General features: G+C 44.1%; 1 protein-coding gene across 2 annotated transcripts in view; it reads right to left on the bottom strand.

Annotated features, from left to right (window-relative positions):
* Positions 1-23294, bottom strand: part of NUP98 (nucleoporin 98 and 96 precursor) — a 61054-nt gene that overhangs the window by 37553 nt on the left and 207 nt on the right. For both annotated transcript variants that reach the window (XM_038765754.1, XM_038765763.1), the window contains exons 2-6: positions 4486-4590; positions 3632-3733; positions 3332-3511; positions 1636-1775; positions 369-476 (exon numbers count right to left, since the gene is read on the bottom strand). In XM_038765754.1, coding sequence (XP_038621682.1) covers positions 369-476; positions 1636-1775; positions 3332-3511; positions 3632-3733; positions 4486-4561 — 606 coding nt within the window. In that variant the 5' untranslated portion in view covers positions 4562-4590. The remainder of the gene's footprint in view (positions 1-368; positions 477-1635; positions 1776-3331; positions 3512-3631; positions 3734-4485; positions 4591-23294) is intronic.

Here is a 23294-nt window from a genome sequence, read left to right as displayed (position 1 = left end):
TCTAGGCCATAGAGAAAAGAGTGGTCTTTACATGATCTGGTGTTACTGCTCTCCTCAGAGGCCAGGCATGGCTTCTTCAGTGAAATAGAAGATTAAAGACTCTCCAATTGCCCCCTCAAACTGCTCATGTCTTCTTCACTCCAGCCAAGTCAACTTGCTCACCGCACCAACCTCTTTCCTCAACCCACTGAATCATACGCTTCAAGACCATCCTCCTCACTCTCCTCCCCTCCTCTAAAATTCTACCCAGGCTCTTCCTACTCACTTGGAATGCGTTGGAAACCAGAGTAAATACACATAAGAGATCCTGGTTAACATAAAGGTCACCACCTTCCAAAGCTAAAGGGCAAGGTGAAGATGGCATTTACCTCTAGGGACTTGCTTTCATATTCTTTCATAGCAGTGATACACTGATGCTTAGTATTGATATTAGTGCTAACTCCACCTTTTACCATAGAATCGGTGCCAGTTGGAGCCTGCAAGAAAAAAAGGGTTAGAGACAATCTTTTATGTATACGATTTTTAACTTGCTTCTTTGGTCTTCAGGTTTGCACAGACCTAGCACTGATATCAGCTTCCAGTGTTTATACTCTACAGATCACAGAGGGGTCTCAGCTGTCATTTGTGATCTTCGGTACCCTGGACTCTTTAAGTCAAGGCAAACTGTGGAACCACATGGAACCATGTTGGCAAGATTTCTCAGCTACTGTCTCACGACTTTTGAGACACTGCATACATTCAGAATCATTTCACCTCAAATATCTAAATTTTGCTATTGATAAGCTCGCTTAAACATCATGGGTGGGGAAGATGAATTTTTGGAACCCACTGACTGCACAGAATTGTGCTACTACTTCCGATTTCTCTTTCCTGTTCCTTCCCTTATTCCATCAGCAATTTTAACTGCTGACATAGTAGAAAGCTCTGTGCATGTCGACCACTGTCAAAAGAACAAGAGCGTGAATTCAAGAGATTAAGCCAAAAACGTACTGATTTTGTGTATTTTATCAGCCCTTCTGCTTTTCAAGGAAATGCAAGCTATTTTCATGGACATTAAATTGGCCTCTCTACTTGGAATTCACTATCTTTATTGCCTTGCCTGAGAATTTCTTCATTTCCTGTAGCAAATTCCTTAGGGCCACCTAAGTACTACTTTTGCAACAAATCTCCATCAGGCAAAAATCTTTGGAGAATTCTGAGCATCAGCCAAGTTCTAGTCACCAAAGGCTGGTCATCCACTCAAGGGCATGCACAGCTTAAGGCTCTACTCCTCAACTCAACCAAAAACTCCCCCACAAAGAAAGGGGTCAAGGTATCTTTTACTGACCACGCTTTTTACTTTTCAACTGCCACAGAATATTAGCCCAAAGACCTCCTAAAGAGGCCTTCACTCTAGAAAGGTGCTCAGGAAGGAAGTTCCTTCCCCCTTCCCCAGTGACATTCTGGATCTAAATTCAATGAGCTATTTCTCGGCAGCACCCCTCCAACATATTTTTTTGTTTTGTTTCTATGGTATTTGTTAAGTTAGGCTATGGTTCTTTGAAAAAGCAATTTGAAAGAAAGGTCCCAGGGTGTTTGTTTTTTTTTTTTTTTAAAGATCCTGGCATTTTGAAAACAGAAACCAAAAACACTTACGTTAAATTTAATGGTCGTCCCAGTTGGAGCCGCTGTAAAACTACTTGGCCCAAAGAGTGAGCCAGAAGTCCCACCAAAAGGGTTGGATGTAGTATTTGTGGTTCCAAAGAGACCTCCGCTGCTAGTGCTGGTTCCAAAATCTATAAACCAGAAGGAAAAAGGTTAGTGGCCAGATGGTAAAGTCTTGAAAAGTCAGAACAGTGGTTTGTGGCTTACAAGATGGGGTAAATACCCTCCCCCCACCACACATACACACAAATACAGACTTAAGAATGCTGTCTTCATATTCTTTTCTTAAACCTCCCATGGGCCTGGGAGGGAAGCCTGGAAGACCCCTTTATTTGCCTCCTACACTCATGGCCACTGAGCAAGTGGATAATGGCACAACTCTACTAAATGGTCGCCATGGACAAGAACCATATCTGCAGCCTTCACGCAGGACGGAGGACAGATGAATGAGAGATATCGGCATCCTGAATGATTACCCATATATATGAGTGATGCAAGGAAACTAAGAATACTTACTCTTTCCAAGAGAAAATCTTACCGAGGTGGGGGGAAAAAAAGAGGATCACTTAAGGGAGATCCTAGAAAAATACAAGTCAAACGAGGGAGTTTCTTTTTCAAACATACATCTCCTATTTTAAATTACTCCACGATATGGAATTATGCCTTATTCCAAATTCATTCCGGTCTAAGCTTACTCCTAGGTGAACAGGGCTTGCCACTGGATAATAACTGCAGCGCTGATCTGTGCATGCTCACAGAAACTGTGCCAAAGGGCAGTTTAGGAACAGCTAAAGTGCTTGCGAAGACTCAACCGGTTTGAAGAGGTCAGGATTAGAGGAAGTCCAAGACAGAGGTCTTGGTATGACCCAGGCCCATCTGTAGCCCAATACAAACCCCTGCAGGCTCTAGGGGAACAGACAGATTGGAGTTCTCACAAGAAGGAAGGTAGATTGGTGGAACACTGACAATAAAGTTGGGTTAAAATGTGAGTTTTGGAGAAGGTCCCATTCCCTCTGCTGAGGCAAAGCCTAATTAACAGACTCCATCTTTAACCACCATTCTAGAAGCATGCCCTCTGTCCTCTGAGCCACGGAAGCCTGCCTGGCTCAGGCTTGGAGTGCAAATCCTGAAGTCTGGAGGGCTTATCAAGCAGATCCCTCTCGACTGGGCAATCCATTGCATTTTTTGAGCGATTACTGTGAGCAGAACACTGTATAAGTACTTGGAAGAGGACAAGATAAAATTCCCTGCAAATGAAGCTCTCCAAGCCCTCTTTCTGCTGCCTACCATCTGCTGGACAGTGGTGGGTGGAAGAGAAAGGTGTAGGTTGAGACGCTTTATTTGACTTTCTCTGCCCCACTCAGCGGGATAGCAAAACAAACCAAAAGGGAGGACTTCAAGGTGAACTCAACTCTAGCACAGCAATGGGGAAAAGACAGGCTCCAAATATGGTTATGTCTCGCTCTCCCAGGACTTTTGGGCTATAGTCATTTTTTGGGATCCTGACGAAGGAAGATGGAAAATGAGATCTGGAAATTGTATCCTCCCCAGCCGCAGTCCGGCTTGGGGCTGGCATCACAGAGTCAGACAATAGTCAGTCCTCCCTTTCGGCGACACTTGTACCTGCTGCATAATCCTTGGTTTAAGCAAGTCACTAGGTCTGAAACCCCAACATTTTTCTACTTACTTCCAAAACCGGCAGGCTTATTCTGGGCAAAGGCATTGTTTTGAGAGGAAAAGAGACTCGCTCCAGTACTGGCGGCCCCGAACAAACTGTTCGAGGTCCCGGTTGATGTCCCGAACCCAAAGCCGGTACTCGTAGAGGAGGTGGCTGGCTGGCTGAACGTGTTCGAACCAAACAGTCCTCCTGAGAACACAAGCAAAAAGGGAATTGGAGCTCAGCCGAATATTTCTTCCACGAGACGATTTCCTGTACTGTTTCCTGTGGTTACGGACAGAGCAGCTGTGCACACCATAAAATTCATACCTGGCTTGGTCTGTGTGTTCCCAAAGAGGCCTCCAGTATTGTTGTTGGAACCAAAAGCAGATGTCCCAAATGCCCCTCCACTTGTGGTCCCAAAGCCAGCATCTGTAAAGCAAAATACAGTCTTAGCCACTACTGCTCTGCTCTGAGAGCCGAAAGCCCCAGGGCTCCTCCCATCACTGATATTTTGCTCATGGATATCATCCCTCATCTGCCACCCCAACAGGAGGCTTTACGGAACTGTGGTTTTATTACCTAAAATGAAGTCAAAATTAAACCACAGATTATGGGCCCCTCTCAGGCTAATTAAGTTGGAAGGAAAAAGACCTTTTTCCTTTTTATCCACATGTGCCTGATTTAGTTATTTAAGCAAAGATCCGAATCCAATAACTATGTAAGTATTTTTACCCCAGGATAGGGACCCGCTGAGACTTAGGTTTTAAAATAGATTCTCTGCCTTTTCTACTCTAAGGAAAGCTTAGCTTCCAGAGCGGCCAAGTTATACCTACCACATTAGAAAAAAACCAAAAAAACTGACAATAGACTCTTCAAAAAGACTAGAAATTAGTACAAAATATGAACTTTCCTTCTTAGAAGTCCCTGGGGCATATTTCATAAATTCAAGAGATTTTCATCTTTAAAATTCTTTAACAAAGGAATGAATTCGTCATTTCAGTTCACGGACTACTGGTCCAAGTGCAAATCATCTGATCTGGTGTGTTAGGGCCGTTTGTTCTCCCAGGCGGACAGCTCCCGGCACGTTCCCTGCTAGGATCACACACTCCAACCCCACCGGACGTGTCGAGAGAAGAGCCAGCCAGCCAGTCCCCTCACGGTTCCCCACTCGGATTACTCACTCTGACCAAACGTTGACGTTGTCCCAAAGCCACCGGTGCCACCCCCAAAAGGGGTTCCAAATGATTTATTAAACATCTTTCACAGTGATTCAGAGCTTCTCGATGCTGGGGAGAACACAAGTGGTTTACTCGTCTCAAATGAACCCATGTTAACAGTTAAACTTGACTCACTTTAGCAGACATCTTCTTACTAGACAATACAATACATGGGGCCGAAAGTATCTGCTGTTTGGCTCACTCCGCGACAGGACTGTTGGTTTTTGGTAATGATAATTAATAATAATGATTGCATTTGTTAAACGCTTACTATGTGCCAAGAACTGTTCTAAGCACTGGGGTAGATACAACGTAATCAGGCTGTCCCATGTGGGGCTCACAATCTTAATTCACATTTTACAGATGAGGTAACTGAGGCGCAGAGAAGTTAAATGACTTGCCCAAAGTCACACAGATGCCAAGTGGTGGAACCGAGGCACTGAGAAGTTAAATGACTTGTCCACAGTTGCAAAGCTGACAAATGGTGGAGCCAGGATTAGAACCCACAACCTCTCTCAAGACCGTACTCTTTCCACTAAGCCAGGCTGGTATACTCTGTCACGTTAAAGGATTGACTGTGCAGCCAAAATACTAAGTAAATGGCAAGGGAGGGAGTATGGGGGAAGAAAACATGATCAAACTGCTGAGTGAGTTCGGGCTATTAATAAATTTTTTAAAAAAGGTCTTTTTAATCTGCAAAACAAATATTTCTGCTGGACCACCTCTCGGGCCAATCATTCTCTGCCTTTTCCTCTACTGCCCATTCTCAAATTGAAGGTGCCTTTCTAGGCATCGTTCTGTGTCCTTCTCGTCACAATTTACACTCGCTCCTTTGAGGAGCTCATTGGCTATCACCCCTAGGATGATTACCCAATCTATCTTGATGGCCTTGCTATCTCTGCTATCTTGCAAAGGCGGAATTAGAACACAGGTCCTCTAACTCTACCCACTAGATCACGCTGCTTCTCGTTGCACATATCTCCCACTTCCCCAAAATACCTAGTCCTCTCCACAAAGAACTGAAACTTTTGACTACTGGTTTTCAATCTTCACATCCAGAAGACCTCTGTTCTCCCTATGTTCACTGCCCTTCTGAAATAACACCTCCTCCAAGAGGCCCTCCCCCCATCCCACCCAGTTTAATGGTCACATCAGGGCTGCCCAAGCATTTAAGTACTCATAATCCCTGGCTGCAAGGAGGCACTTATCTTTATTTTATAAGCAGCATGACTCAGTGGCCTGGGAGTCAAAAGTCCTAGCTCTGCCCCAAGTCTGCTGTGTGACCTTGGGCAAGTCACTTCACTTCTCTGGGCCTCAGTTACCTCATCTACAAAATGGGGAATAAGTGTGTGAGCCCTATATGGGACAAGGACTGTGTCCAACCTGACTGGCTAACTTGCATCTACATCAGCACTTAGAACAGGGCTTGGCACATAGTAACTGCTTAACAAGTACCAAAATTATCATACTAATTATTATACTATTTTCCTTTCTCCTAGCTAAAATTTGCATTGATGTCTCCACTCACTGGACTGTCAACTCCTGACGGCAGGGAACAACTAAATGGGGATCCAATATCTGTTCCCCCTCCTACTTAGACCATGAGGGATAAGGACTGTGTCCGACTTGGTTTACTTGTATCTAACCCTGTATTTAGATTGGTACTTGACACATAGTAAGCATTTAAATATTATTAGTAATAATAATGATAATATAATATAACTCTCTTGTCCTCTCCCAAGGGCTTAATGAATAGACTGCTAGGCATACAGTAGGCGCTACATAAATATAACTGACAGCCTAGAAGTTCCTTTTCTTTTCCTGAAAGGTCAGAGATATTGAAGACAACCCCCCTCCCCCCAACCCCAACTTCACTAGCCTTTTGAGGACCTGCTTACTGGTCCTAAATTTCTGAATAAGTGAAAACCTTCCATTTAAAAAGCTACCTCGTAGAGGGTAGGATCTATACCTGTTTAATACGTTTTATTCAGCTGCTAATATGGGATCCCTCAGAGGGAAGCTCAACAGTGGATGGCGGGGAAAGATAGCGCCTCACTGCATAAAAATCACCTACATTTCTGATTGGCACAAAGATACGCAATTTCTAGGAGAACCTTTTCCTTGCCATCAGTTAGAAATTTGTTTACTGTCACTGGGACAAACATCTGCGTTAAAGGAAACGAGTAATTACTACAATAATATCAATTCATAGTATTTTTTGAGTGTCCTCTGTGAGCAGAGCACTGAACAAAGCACTCTGGGTGCTAACAACCTAATGGGGGAAATGGGAGTGGGATCAGTAGAAAAAGCATATGCAACTGGTAACAGCATGAGTAGGGTCATACAAGTACACAAATTGGACACATAGATAGAGTTATCTATATGTACACCTCTTCTTGGATATCCTGCTGATACCTCAAATTTAATGTCCACAACAGAATTAATCTTCCCACCCAAACCCTGACTCTGGGTGCTAACAACCTAATGGGGGAAATGGGAGTGGGATCAGTAGAAAAAGCATATGCAACTGGTAACAGCACGAGTAGGGTCATACAAGTACACAAACTGGACACATAGATAGAGTTATCTATGTGTACACCTCTTCTTGGGTATCCTGCTGATACCTCAAATTTAATGTCCACAACAGAATTAATCTTCCCACCCAAACCCTGACCTCCCCAAGACTTCTGCCATCATTTTAGGCAATAAACTCCTCCGCCTCACAAGCCCATAACCTTGGCATCATCGACCCGCTTCTCTCATTCAATCCGCACTACCAGTCCGCCACCAAATCCCGTCAGTTTTACCTTTAGAACATCTCTAGAATCTGCCCCTTCCTCTCCAAACAGCTATCATATTGATCCAAGCACTTATATCCCATCTAGACTACTGCATCATTCTCCTCGGTGACTTCCCTGCCTCCCATCTCTTCCTTCTCCAGCCCACACTTCACCAGGCTGATCAAATCGTTTTTCAAAAAACGAAACAAAAACAAATCCACAGTCCATGTCTCCCCCCATCCTCAGGAGCCTCCAGTATCCACTTCTGCATCAAATAGAAATTCCTTACTCTTGTCTTTAAAGCACTTAATCAGCTCTCTCCCTCCTACCCGGGCTCCCGGATCTCTTACTATAACCCAAGCCATACACTTCACTCCTCTAATGCTCATCTACGAGGTACTCACTGTACCTTGATCTCATTTTTCTCCACAATGACCCCCTGCCCACATCCTCCCTCTGGACTGTAACTCCTTCCCCATTGATACCCAACAGACCACCACTCTCCTAATCTTCAAAGCTCCACTAAAAATCCTATCTCCCCCAAGAGGCCCTTCCTTCTGCATCACCTATGCATTAGGGTCTGTAACCCTTAAGCATTTTGACTTTCATCCCAGAGCACATAGGTCCATATCTACCTGCTATTTGTTTTAATATCAGTTTCTGATAAGATCCTCAGATCATGTTCACCTACTCTATTATATTGCACTCTTCCAAGCGCTTACTAAATATCTGTGTTATTAAGCGCTGGGGTAGATGCAGGATCATCAGGTTCCACATGGGGCTCACACTGTGAGTAGGAAGGAAGAACAGGTAGTGCACCCCCATTTTACAGATGAGGGAACTGAGGCCCACAGAAGTCACTTGCCCATGGTCACACAGCTTGGTAAAGTGTTCTGCATACAGTAAGTGCTCTACAGGTACCAATGATTGATTAATCTTCCCACCCAAACCCAAACCAATTACTGTGGACGGCATTACCATCCTTCCCATCTCACAAGCAACCTTGGAGTCATCCTCAACTCCGCTCTCTCATTCACCCCACATATCCAATCTGTCACCAAACCCGGCCGGTCTCACCTTCACAACATTGCCAAGATCAGCCCTTTCCTCTCCATCCAAACTGCTTCCACGTTAGTACAATCACTCATCCTATCCGGACTGGATTACTGCATCAGCCACCTTTCTGATCTCCCATCCTCCTGTCACTCCCCGCTTCAGTCAATACTTCACGGGGCTGCCCGGATTATCTTTGTACAGAAACGTTTTGGGCATGTCACTCCCCTCCTCAAAAATCTCCAGTGGTTGCCTATCAACCTTGGCATGAAGCAAAAACTTCTCACTATTGGCTTCAAGGCTCCCCATCACCCTGCCCCCTCCTACCTCACCTCCCTTCTCTCCTTCTACAGCCCAGCCCACATATTCCGCTCCTCTGGTGCCGCTAACCTCCTCACTGTGTCCTGTTCTCGCCTGTCCCACCGCCGACCCTCGGCCCACGTCCTCCCCCTGGCCTGGAATGCCCTCCCTCCACACATCTGCCAAAGTAGCTCTCTTCCTCCCTTCAAAGCCCTGAGAGCTCACCTCCTCCAGAAGGACTGCCCAGACTGAGCCCCCCCTTTTCCTCTGCTCCTTCTCCCCTCCCCATCACCCCTACTCCCTCACTCTGCCCTACCCCCTTCTCCTCCCCACAGCACTTGTGTACATTTGTACATATTTATTACTCTATTTTATTAAGGATGTGTATATCTATAATTCTAGTTATCTATTTTGATGGTATTGACGCCTGCCTACTTGTTTTGTTTTGTTGTCTGTCTCCCCCTTATAGACTGTGAGCCTGTTGTTGGGTAGGGATTGTCTCTGTTACCGAATTTGTCCTTTCCAAGTGCTTAGTACAGGCTCTACACACAGTAAACGCTCAATAAATAAGATGGAATGAGTGAATGAATAATTATTATTACTACTAGGATCACAGAATCTTTATAACAGTAGCCTCTCTCCTGGACTATAACAACAACCACCAATTCCTGACTCTTCTCTCAATGCTTTTCAGCAACTCTTGCCTTCTTACAACCCCAATAAGAGGAAAGAGGTCATACACTGCTGCTTCTCAGTGTGGCTCAGGGGAAAGAGCCCGGGTTTGGGAGTCAGAGGTCGTGGGTTCTAATCCCGGCTCTGCCACTTGTCAGCTGTGTGACCTTGTGCAAGTCACTTAACTTCTGTGCCTCAGTTCCCTCATGTGTAAAATGGGGATGAAGACTGTGAGCCCCATGTGGGACAACCTGATTACCTTGTATCTACCCCAGAGCTTAGAACAGTGCTTGGCACATAGTAAATGCTTAACAAATACCAACATTACTATTATTATTTTGGTCCCCAGAAGAGGAAACAATGCTCTACAATAATAATTAATAGTAATTATGGTATTTGTTACACACTTACTATGTGCCAAGCCCTGTTCTAAGCACCGGGGTAGATACAAGGTAATCAGGTTGTCCCACGTGGGGCTCACAGTCTTAATTCCCATTTCACAGATGAGGTAATTGGGGCACAGAGAAGTTAAGTGGCTTGCCCAAAGTCACAGAGCAGACAAGTGGAGGAGGCGGGATTAGAACCCACATCCTCTGACTCCCAAGCCTGGGCTCTTGCCACTAATCCACGCTGCTTCTACAATCTCACATATGTAGATGTTCTCATCCACCTCACCCAATTAAATTTCAAGTGCTTAAAGGGGGGGGGGGGGATTAAATTACAGCTAGTTCAACTCATTAATTAATACGCCTGCAATTATGAGATTTCTCCCCACCCGACCCCGGGTAAATTTAACTCAAATTCTATATTTCACCAAAGCACCATAATCTTTGAGCTTCACAGTTTACTTCCTTGACTGTCAGTCATTCTTTGGGTCTGATGTCTGTTCTAAACTGAATGCTTTTCCTTAGTCATGCATCATTCAGCCATTTCATAGCCTTCGTTACAACCATTAGGCCTCAATTCCCCTTTCTAGGAAAGGAAAAAAAAGTAATTCTTGGAAATTCACAGAAGAACCTGTAGATAAGGGTACTTAGTTGGACTGCTTCCATTGTTGCAATTTCCTTTCTTTTTTAACAGTTAATCCTGAGCTCCCCCCTGCCTACAAATCATTGCCACCAACGTGTGGCTGGCATTACCTTACTCTTCATAATTCTGTTATATTTCTCTCCACTTTTGTTAAGTTTAACAAAGAGTTCACAATCCTCCAAAGAAAAATTAATGGCAGATATGCCCATTTATTCCTCCATCCACACTGCATTTCAAATGGACTCTATTAATAGTAATCAATTCCACAGCTATAAAACCTTAATCTCATCTGATTCAAGTACTGAATCTGATTTAGTTCTGCCTCTTGATGATGGCTGAATTTCAGGAGGTCGCCTTTTGATTTTCAAATCTCACTTTCTCTCTCTGGTTGAGAACTCAGATAATTTGCTTTCCATAACCCCAACTGATTGCTTATACCAAAGTTGCTTCCATCCTGATGTCAGCCTCTCCTTCCTCCCGCAGTGTGGAGCCAAGCTTTCAATCAATCAGTGGTATTTATTAGGCTCTACTAAGTGCTTGGGAGAGTGCGAGTTAATTCTGAGTGCTTCCTTGCATACCCAGACGTTGGCTTTTGAAATATGTGAATGGCGTTCACTCATTTGAAACCAACCAGGAAACCATCTCTTCTTTGGAGACTTGATTTCCCCAATGATATTTCAGGGGCAACACTTACTACCCTTAATTAACTTACTAGGATGCTGTGAAGATTATATGATTACCTCAGATATAAAACAAATTTCCAGCTCCTCAGAGGGTGTGCTAAATTGAATGACTAGCTTCCACATTAGAGTTCAGCCAAATGATAAATTCGACTCTACCATCATCCTTTAAAAAGAGATACAGGACTCCAAACACAGTACATCCTTTCGTAATTATATATTCAAACATTTCACAGCCCATGAAAATGGAAATTAAAAGGGGTGAGTATGCATGACAGGACAAGCTTTCCAAACTTTTTTTGGTAAAAGTTATACAAAAATGTTATACAAAAATGGGATGATAACTATGATTATGGTATTTGTTAAGTGATTACTATGTGCCAAGGACTGCACTAAGTGCTAGGATAGATAAAAGATTGGGTAGATCGGGTTGGACACGACCCTGCTCCCCCATCGGAGCTCGCAGTCCGAGTAGGAGGGAGAACAGGTAATGAATCCCCATTTTACAGTAGGAAACTGAGGCACAGGGACTTGCCCAAGTTCACACAGCAGACAAGTGGCAGAGCTGAGATTAGAACCCAGGTCCACTGATTCCCTCTTTCCACTGAAGCCAAGCTATCTTATCTCTACCCCAGCGCTTAGTACAGTATTTGACACACAGTAAGCACTTAACAAATACCATGATCATTAAAGGTTTTTTCTTTAAAAGCTCTTAGCCTCACAAACTTTTTTGCAGCCTTACCTTAATATGGTCCTAGAAAGTCCAATTTGTACAGTCTCAGTCTCGGGGAAATTTGTCCGAAGAAAATCTATATTCCTTTCTTGTTTCCCTCACGATTTAAGGAGTAGGAGTAGCAACTGGCTGAGGGCCCACTTGGTGTGGTGAATTTAAAGGGCACTTGGGATGTACAGAATAGGGAGTGACGCATTTGCTACCCACAAGGAGTTTACACTCTGTAAATGAGGATACTTGTTAGGTCCTCTTTATAATTAGCTCACCTCCCACTTCTGTAAACCTCAGCAACTCTGGCTCCAGAAAGCTTTTCTTAAACTAAGCTATTTGGTGGCTCCCTGAACCAAGAAAATTATTTGTTAATTGAGGGATCCCAATGTGCCAGGCATAAATCCATATCATATAATCAATGGCATTTTATTGAGTGCTTATAGTGTGCAGAGCACTGTACTAAGCACTTGGGAAAGTGAAATGCAACAGACAAAATCCCAGCCCACAAGGAGTTTGCCGCTTACGGTCTATACCCAGCAAAACCCCAAATGCATATTCTAGATACAGATGAAGGTTATCGTCAAATGAGTTTTGTTTTGGTGTCTTTTTCCCCCTTCTAGACTGTGAGCCCGTTGTTGGACCGTCTCTATCTGTTGCCAACTTGGACTTCCCAAGCACTTAGTACAGTGCTCTGCGCACAGTAAGCGCTCAATAAATACGACAATGAATGAATGAATTTAACTTTAACCTAAAATAAACTATCAACTGAGGCAGGGTATGCCAAAAGGGCGCGTCTGCTACCATTCACAAGCTTCCTTGGAGGCTTCATTTCAGTCGACTCTTTTCCTTGGCCAACTGAACTCAACTGGCTGTTTGTGTTCCCAGTTTTTGCCTCGTCACCTAAAACTAGAGCAAAGTGACACACTGACTCATTCATACCTAGCAGAGAAGTGACAAAACTGTGACTCACTTCCACATACCAGGCTGGCTCAACAACTGTTGATTTGGCTTCTAGTGCTCAACTGGAGAAGCAGCTTGGTCTGAAGGTCAGAAGGGTTCTATAGCTGCCTCCGCCACTTGTTTGCTGGGTGACCTCGGGAAAGTCACTTAGCTTCTCTGTGCCTCAGTTACCTCATCTGTAAAATGGGGATTAAGACCGTGAGCCCCAGGTTGGACGTGGTCTCTGTCCAACCTGATCAGCTTATATCTATCTCAGCACTCAATATATTGCCTGCTCCATAATAAGTCTTTAACGAATACCCTATAAAAAAATACTGGAAAAAAATTCCTCACCATTGGCTTCGAGGTTCTCCATTCTACAGTTCTTTTTACTTCATAACTGTAGCGGGGTCTTATCTGAGCTGCCTCTTGTCCCTTTCTGTTCTTCAAGCTTCACAATAAATCTGCCGAACCTAAAACCTCCTCCTCTCTTCAAAGTCCCCTTAAAATCCCACCTCCTGTAGCAAGTATTGCCCAAATAAGTTCCAATACCCCAATTTTTATCAGTCTGCCCGCTACTTCTAAGGTTGTCATCATTTATGCCATTTATGCCCATACATTCAATTGCCATCAGTTATTTATTCTGATTCCACACTATTTGACATCAGTCTCTTCCTTCCTGTTGAACTTTCCCAAGGGCTATTAGACTGTGAGTCCCACTAAGTACAGGGACTGTGTGTAATTCCCACCTGTATATTTTCTACCAGCATTTAGTACAATGCACTGCACACAGGAAACACGTCAACTGTTACTACTTAGTACAGTGCACTGAATTCAGCGGGCATCCAATAAAAACCCATTACCATTACTATCCACTCAACCTTACCTCCCCCAGCACTAAAAAATAAGTCATGCAATTTGGACGGAATTTTTCATACCTCGTTTCAGTATGATGGGGAAGTAAACAAGTATGTTGAGAATTCACTACCACCATGACTCATCATTAACGTTTCCTCTTCACCCAATGACCAAGTCTATTGCTATTTATTTTTTCTCTCCTCAAAGAAACTTCAACTCAAAGTTTCACCCTCACACAAATAAACCCCGGCATTTCGATTTCTGTGCAAGAGAAAACGACAGGCTACTCTGAAGATCACTACTTACAAAAATCACCAACTTTCATATTTCTAGGTATTTCATCTCCATTTCTAACCCCAAACTGCACCTGATCAATCAATATCTGACAATGAAAAGACTGGAAACAAAGTGAATGACTTAAGTAAGCATCCATCCTTCCTAATTAGCATTATCAGCGACTTTCAGTCAGCTTGTCAACTTCTTGGAAGGTTATTCTACAGCGGGGTTGAAGAACGAGAATCTTAGTCTAGAGAGTATTGAGACTTGAGATTTAAGGATCACATTTAAGAAATTTAGGGGAGGGAATGCTGAATTAAACCTTCTAATTAATCTGGTTTGGGTTCTGGGAAGGTGAATGAGCAGGGACGGTACACTTGGTACCTTCTTTATTCTGCCGACTTGTACTTCCCAAGCACTTAGTACAGTGCTCTGCACACAGTAAGCGCTCAATAAATACAATTGAACGAATGAATGAATTTGGTAGTATCACTACTATGCTGACAGCATCATTTACTATTAATGTCAATCGTATATCATTTATTCAGTGCTTACTATATGCAGAACAATGGACTAAGCATTTTGGAGAGTGCAATACAACGGAACTAGCAGGCACGCTCCTTGTATATAATGGACCTACGGTGTGGGGATATATCAATAGTAATATTTGAGGGACCGCTGGGCTTAGCTCTTGGGAAAGAACAGCCTCACAAGACACATTTCCTTCCCACAAGGAATTTCCAGTCTAGGGGGTGGACCGACATCAAAATATTTACAAATGGGCCAATCGGAATAAATAAATGGAGAGTACAATCGATCATTCAGCTGTTCTCTCGTCTGTAAAAGGGGGGTTAAGATTGTGGGCCCCATGTGGGACAGGGACTGTGTCCAACCTGATTAACTGAGCAGCTTAGAAGAGTGCTTGGCACATGGTAAGTGCTCAAGTACCATAATTATTACTATTCACAGATGTGTGTGTTGGGGTGGTATTACTCCAAACAGAAGCAACATCATCATCATCATCAATCGTCATCAATCGTATTTATTGAGCGCTTACTGTGTGCAGAGCACTGTACTAAGCGCTTGGGAAGTACAAGTTGGCAACATATAGAGACAGTCCCTACCCAACAGTGGGCTCACAGTCTAAAAGGGGGAGACAGAGAACAAAACCAAACAACTAACAAAATAAAATAAATAGAATAGATATGTACAAGTAAAATAGAGTAACAAATATGTACAAACATATATACATATATACAGGTGCAGTGGGGAAGGGAAGGAGGTAAGATGGGGGGATGGAGAGAGGAACGAGGGGGAGAAGAAGGAAGGGGCTCAGTCTGGGAAGGCCTCCTGGAGTAGGTGAGCTCTCAGTAGGGCCATTTCCCATCCAGGAGTAGCCAGGGTAATGGCATAGTGGATAGAGCACAAGCCTGGCGTCAGAAGGTCACGGGTGGCCTTGGGCAAGCCACTTCACTTCTCTGTGCCTCAGTGACCTCATCTGTAAAATGGGGGTGAAGACTGTGAGCCCCACGTGGGACAGGGACTTCACTCTGCTACTTGGATCATTTTTCTACAAAAACGTTCAAGACATGTCACTCCCCGCAAAATCTCCAGCGGTTGCCCATTAACCTTCGCATGAAGTAAAAACTCCTCACTCTCGGCTTCAAGGCTGTCCATCCCCTCGCCCCCTCCTACCTCCCCTCCCTTCTGTCCTTCTACAGCCCAGCCCGCACCCTCCTCCGCTCCTCTGCCGCCACTAACCTCCTCACTGGGCCTCAATCTCCTCTCTCTGACCTGGAACACCCTCTCTCCTTAAATCTGACAATTTATCTTCCCCCCTTCAAAGGCTTATTGAAGGCCCATCTCCTCCAAGAGGCCTTCCCAGATTAAGCCCCACTTTTCCTCATCTCCCATTTCCTTCTGCATCGCCCCAACTTGCTGTTCGCTCTTCCTCCATCCTAGCCCCACAGTACTTAAGCGCTTAGTACAGTGCTCTGCACACAGTAAGCGCTCAATAAATATGATTGACTGATTACTTACGTACATTACTGTCACTTTATATGTATTGATGTCTGCCTCCCCACTGTTTATTGCTGTATTGTACTTTCCCAAGTGCTTAGTACAGTGCTGTGCACACAGTAAGTGCTCAGTGCCAATCTGTATTTCCCAGGCGCTTAGTACAGTGCTCTGCACACAGTAAGCGCTCCATAAATATGGAATGAATGAATAAATACGACTGGATGAATCATTAGCTTGTGTCCACCCCAGCGCTTAATATGGTGTCTGGCACATAAGCTCTTAGTACTCAATAAAGTTGATTAAATGAATGATTAGCTTGGATCCACCCAGGGCTTAATATAGTACCTGGCACATAGTAAGCACTTAGTACACAGGAAGTGCTTAATAAATACGACAAAGAATGATTAGCTTGTAACCACCCCAGCGCTTAGTACAGGCCCTACTGAGAGCTCATCTCCTCCAGGTGGCCTTCCCAGACTGAGCCCCCTCCTTCCTCTTCCCCTCCTTCCCTTCCCCACAGCACCTGTATATATATATGTTTGTATGGATTTATTACTCTATTTTACTTGTACATATTCTATTTATTTTATTTTGTTAATATGTTTTGTTTTGTTCTCTGTCTCCCCCTTCTAAACTGTGAGCCCACTGTTGGGTAGGGACCATCTCTATATGTTGCCAACTTGTACTTCCCAAGTGCTTAGTACAGTGCTCTGCACACAGTAATCGCTCAATAAATACGACTGAAAGAATGAATACAGTGCCTGGCAATGTGCTGGCCTAGAATGCCCTCCCTCCTCAAATCTGCCACTCTTTACCCCTTCAAAGCCCTCAGAGACGCAGCGTGTCTCAGTGGAAAAGAGCACGGGCTTTGGAGTCAGAGGTCATGGGTTCAAACCCCGGCTCTGCCAACTGTGTGACTTTGGGCAAGTCACTTAACTTCTCTGGGCCCCAGTTACCTCATCTGGAAAATGGGGATTAAGACTGTGAGCCCCACGTGGGACAACCTGATCACCTTGTAACCTCCCCAGCGCTTAGAACAGTGTTTTGCACATAGTAAGCGCTTAATAAATGCCATCATTATTATTATTATTATTACTGAAGGCTCACCTCCTCCAGGAGGCCTTCCCACACTAAGCCCCCCTTTTTTCCTCAGCTCCCCCTCCCCTCCCCATCGCCCCAACTTGCTCCCTGTGCTCTTGGCCCCCTTCCCCGCCCCAAAGCACTTATGTCTATTTGTACATATCAATAATTCTATTTATTTATAATTAATGATGTGTATCTATCTATAATTCTACTTATGTTGATACCCGCTTACTTGTTTTGATGTTTGTCTCCCCCCCCTTATAGACTGTGAGCACACTGTGGGCAGGGATGGTCTCTCTTTGTTGCTGAACTGTACTTTCCAAGCGCCTAGTACAGTGCTCCGCACACGGTAAGCGCTCAAAAGAGAAGCAGTGTGGCTCAGTGGCAAAAGCCCAAGCTTGGGAGTCAGAGGTCGTGGGTTCTAATCCCAGCTCCGCCACTTATCTGCAGTGTAACCTTGGGCAAGTCACTTCACTTCTCTGCGCCTCAGTTACCTCTTCTGTAAAATGGGGATGGGGACAGAGCCCCACGTGGGACAACCTGATGACCTCGTATCTCCCCCAGCGCTTAGAACAGTGCTTGGCACATATTAAGCGCTTAACAAATACCATTATCATTATGATTATTATTACCCGGGCTCTTAGAGCAGAGCTCGGCACATAGTAAGCGCTTAACAAATACCATAACAATAATAATAACATAGTTGTTAACATTGTTATTATGTTATAGTTGTCATGATTGTTACCTTGTATCTCCCCCAGTGCTTAGAGCAGTGCTTGGAACAAAATAAGAGCTTAAATACCACCACTATTAGCAGCGTGGTTCAGTGGAAAGAGCCCAGGCTTGGGAACTCAGTCTCAGTTGGGTCATGGGTTCTAATTCCGGCTCTGCCACTTGTTGGCTGTGTGACTTTGGACAAGCCACTTCACTTCTCTGGGCCTCAGTTCCCTCATCTGTAAAATGGGGACTAAGACTGTGAGCCCCAAGTGGGACAACATGATCACCTTGTACCCTCCCCCCCCCCCCCACCCAGCCTCAGCGCTTAGAACAGTGCTTGGCACAAAGTAAGCTTAACAAATACCATCATTACTATTATTATTAGTCTCTGGGCCTCAGTTACCACCTCTGTAAAATGGAGACTAAGAATGTGAGCCCCACGTGGGACAACCTGCTTACCTTGTATCCCCCCAGCGCTTAGAACAGTGCTTGGCACATAGTAAGCACTTAACAAATGCCATTATTATTATTATTATATCTCCCCCAGCACCTGTGTGACATTGGGCAAATCACTTAACTTCTGTGGGCCTCAGCTCCCTCATCTGTAAAATGGGGATTAAAACTGTGAGCCCCATGTAGGACAACCTGATTACCCTGCATCTACCTCAGCGCTTAGAACAGTGCTTGGCACATAGTAAGCGCTTAACAAATGCCATCATTATTATTATTGTACCTCCCCCAACGCTTAGAACAAAATAAGTGCTTAAATACCTTAATAACAATGATAGTTGTTATGACTGTTACCTTGTATCTCCCCCAGCTCTTAGCACGTAGTAAGTGCTTAACAAATGCCATTATTATTATTATTATTACTGTAGCTCCCCCAGCGCTTAGAACAGTGCTTGGCACATAGTAAGAGCCTAACAAATGCCATCATTATTATGATTATTATTATTATTGTATCTCCCCCAGCACTTAGAACAAAATAAGCGCTTAACAAATACCTTAATAATAACAATGATAATTATAATTGTTATCTTGTATCTCCCCAGCGCTTAGCACATAGTCAGCGCTTAACAAATACCATAATACCGAGTTGTTGTGATTGTTACCTTATATCTCCCCCAGCGCTTAGGACATAGTCAGCGCTTAACACACACCATAATAATGAGAGTTATGATTGTTACCTTGTATCTCCCCCAGCACTTAGCACACACCATAATAATAATAATGAGTTGTTATGATTGTTACCCTGTATCTCCCTCAGCGCTTACGACATAGTCAGCGCTTACACACCATAATAATAATAATAATGGGAGTTGTTATGATTGTTACCATGCATCTCCCCCAGCGCTTAGCACATAGTCGGTGCTTAACACACACCATAATAATGAGAGTTGTGAGAGTTGTTATGATAGTTACCTTGTATCTCCCCCAGCGCTTACCACACAGCGCTTAACACACACCATAATAATAGTAATGACAGTTATGTTACCTTGTATCTCCCCCAGTGCTTACCACATAGTGAGCGCTTAACACACACAATAATGAGTTATGATTGTTACCTTGTATCTCCCCCGGCATTTACCACATAGTCAGCGCTTAACACCATAATAACAATAATAATGAGAGTTGTTATGATTGTTACCTTGAATCTCCCCCAGCGCTTACCACACACCATAATAATAGAGTTGTTATGATTGTTACCTTGTATCTCCCCCAGCGCTTACTGCACACAATAATGAGAGTTATGATTGTTACCTTGTATCTCCCCCAGCGTTTACCACATAGTCAGCGCTTAACACCACAATAATAATAATAATAGTGATAAGAGTTGTTATGATTGTTACCTTGTATCTCCCCCAGTGTTTACCACATAGTCAGCGCTTAACACCACTCCCTCTCTCCACCCTCAGAAGGCTTTGGTGCACAACTTTAGCGAAGTAGCGTGGCTCAGTGGAAAGCGCATGGGCTTGGGAGCCGGAGGTCATGGGTTCTACTCCTGGCTCTGCCACCTGTCAGCTGTGTGACTTTGGGCAAGTCACTTCACTTCTCTGGGCCTCAGTTCCCCCATCTGTAAAGTGGGGATTAAGACCGTGAGCCCCACATGGGACAACCTGATTACCTTGTATCCCCGCCCCCCCCAGCGCTTAGACCAGTGCTTGGCACATAGTAAGTGCTTAATAAATACCATTAAAAAATAATAATAATGATAAGAGTTGTTATGATTGTTACCTTGTATCTCCCCCAGAACTTACCACATAGTCAGCGCTTAACACCATAATAATAATAATGATGAGAGTTATGATTGTTACGTTGTATCTCCCCCAGCACTTACCACATAGTCAGCGCTTACCACCATAATAATAATAATGATGAGTTATGATTGTTACGTTGTATCCCCCCCAGCGCTTACCACCATAATAATAATAATGAGAGTTATGACTGTTACATTGTATCTCTCCCAGCGCTTACCACAGTCAGCCCTTAACACCATAATAATAATAATGATGATGAGAGTTATGATTGTTACGTTGTATCCCCCCCAGCGCTTACCACATAGTCTGCGCTTAACACCATAATAATAATAATGAGTTATGATTGTTACGTTGTATCTCCCCCAGCGCTTACCACATAGTTCGCGCTTAACACCATAATAATAATAATGATGTGAGTTATGATTGTTACGTTGTATCTCCCCCAGTGCTTACCACATAGAGCTTAACACCATAATAATAATGATGAGAGTTATGATTGTTACCTTGTATCTCCCCCAGCGCTTACCACATAGTCAGCGCTTAACACCATGATAATGATGAGTTATGATTGTTACGTTGTATCCCCCCAGCGCTTACCACATAGTGAGCGCTTAACACCATAATGAGTTATGACTACGTTGTATCTCCCCCAGCGCTTATCACATAGTGAGCGCTTAACACACACAATAATGAGTTACGATTGTTACATCGTATCTCCCCCAGCGTTTACCACATAGTCAGTGCTTAACACCACAATAATAATGATAAGAGTTGTTATGATTGTTACCTTGTATCTCCCCCAGCGCTTACCACATAGTCAGCGCTTAACACCATAATAATAATAATGATGAGAGTTATGACTGTTCTTGTCTCTCCCCCAGCGCTTACCACATAGTCCGCGCTTAACACCGTAATAATGATAATAATGAAGAGAGTTGTTATCAGTCAGTCAATCAATCGTATTTATTGAGCGCTTACTGTGTGCACACCACTGTACTAAGCGCTTGGGAAGTCCAAGTTGGCAACATACAGAGCCAGTCCCTACCCAACAGTGGGCTCACGGTCTAAAAGACTGTTATGACTGTTACGTTGTATCTCCCCCAGCGCTTACCACATAGTCAGCGCTTAACACCATAATAATAATAATGATGGGAGTTGTGATTGTTACGTTGTACCCCCCGCAGCGCTTACCACATAGTCTGCGCTTAAGGCCATAATAATGATAATAATAATGAAGAGAGTTGTTATGATTGTTACGTTGTATCCCCCCAGCGCTTACCACATAGTCAGCGCTTAACACCATAATAATGATGAGAGTTATGATTGTTACGCTGTATCCCCCCAGCGCTTACCACATAGTCCACGCTTATCGCCATAATAATGATAATAAGGAAGAGAGTTGTTATGATTGTTACGTTGTATCCCCCCAGCGCTTACCACATAGTCAGCGCTTAACACCATAATAATAATGATGGGAGTTGTGATTGTTACGTTGTATCTCCCCCAGCGCTTACCACATAGTCCGCGCTTAACGCCATAATAATGATAATAATAATGAAGAGAGTTGTTATGATTGTTACGTTGTATCCCCCCAGCGCTTACCGCATAGTCAGCGCTTAACACCATAATAATAATGGGAGTTGTGATTGTTACGTTGTATCCCCCCCCCAGCGCTTACCACAGTCAGTGCTTAACACCATAATAATAATGATGAGTTATGATTGTTACGTCGTTTCCCCCGCAGCGCTTACCACATAGTCAGCGCTTAACACCATAATAATAATAATGATGGGAGTTGTGATTGTTACCTTGTATCTCCCCCAGCGCTTACCACATAGTCCGCGCTTAACGCCATAATAATGATAATAATAACGAGGAGAGTTGTTATGATTGTTACGTTGTATCCCCCCAGCGCTTACCACATAGTCAGCGCTTAACACCATAATAATAATAATGATGAGAGTTGTGATTGTTACCTTGTATCTCCCCCAGCGCTTACCACATAGTCCGCGCTTAACGCCATAATAATGATAATAATAACGAAGAGAGTTGTTATGATTGTTACGTTGTATCCCCCCCCAGCGCTTACCACATAGTCCGCGCTTAACACCATAATAATAATGATGGGAGTTGTGATTGTTACGTTGTATCCCCCCCCAGCGCTTACCACATAGCCCGCGCTTAACACCGCAATAATGATAATAATAATGAAGAGAAGCGGCGTGGCTCAGTGGAAAGAGCCCGGGCTTTTGAGTCAGAGGTCACGGGTTCAAATCCCCGCTCTGCCAACTGTCAGCTGTGTGACTTTGGGCAAGTCACTTCACTTCTCTGGGCCTCAGTGACCTCATCTGTAAAATGGGGGTTGCCTGTGAGCCCCACGGGGGACAACCTGATCACCTTGTAACCTCCCCAGCGCTTAGAACAGGGCTTTGCACATAGCAAGCGCTTCATAAATGCCATCATTACTTATTATAAGAGAGTTGTTATGGTTGTTACGTTGTCTCTCCCCCGGCGCTTACCACATAGTCAGCGCTTAACACCAGAATAATAATGATGGGAGTTATGATTGTTAGGTTGTATCCCCCCCAGCGCTTACCACATAGTCCGCGCTTAACACCATAATAATAATGAGAGTTATGATTGTTACGTTGTATCTCCCCCAGCGCTTACCACATAGTCAGCGCTTAACACCATAATAATAATGATGGGAGTTGTGATTGTTACGTTGTATCCCCCCCCAGCGCTTACCACATAGCCCGCGCTTAACGCCATAATAATGATAATAATGAAGAGAGTTGTTATGATTGTTAGGTTGTATCCCCCCCAGCGCTTACCACATAGTCCGCGCTTAACACCACAATAATGATAACAATAACGATGAGAATTGTTACAATGACAGCTTTTGTTAAGCGCTTACGATGTGCCAAGCACTGTTCTAAGCACTGGGGGGGGGTAGATACAATTTTAGACTGTGAGCCCACTGCTGGGTAGGGACTGTCTCTATATGTTGCCAATTTGTACTTCCCAAGCGCTCAGTACAGTGCTCTGCACATAGTAAGCGCTCAATAAATACGATTGATGATGATACAAGGTGCTCAGGTTGCCCCACACGGGGCTCCCAGCCTTCATCCCCATTTTCCAGATGAGGGCACCGAGGCCCAGAGAGGTTAAGTGACTTGCCCAAAGTCACACAGCTGACGGGGGGCAAAGGCGGGATTCGAACCCACGCCCTGGGACTCCCAAGCCCGGGCTCTTTCCACCGAGCCACGCTGTCACCGATCGTTACGTTGTCTCTCCTCCGGCGCTTAGCACATAGTGGGCGCTCAACAGACGTTACCATGACGACGATCCCTGAGGAGAATCGAAGGCGGCCCGCGGAGCGTCT

The sequence above is a fragment of the Tachyglossus aculeatus genome, chromosome 2 (genome assembly GCF_015852505.1).
Source record: "Tachyglossus aculeatus isolate mTacAcu1 chromosome 2, mTacAcu1.pri, whole genome shotgun sequence".
Lineage (NCBI taxonomy): Eukaryota > Metazoa > Chordata > Mammalia > Monotremata > Tachyglossidae > Tachyglossus > Tachyglossus aculeatus.
Note: the sequence above shows the minus strand (reverse complement) of the source record. Positions and strands in the feature narration are given on the sequence as shown.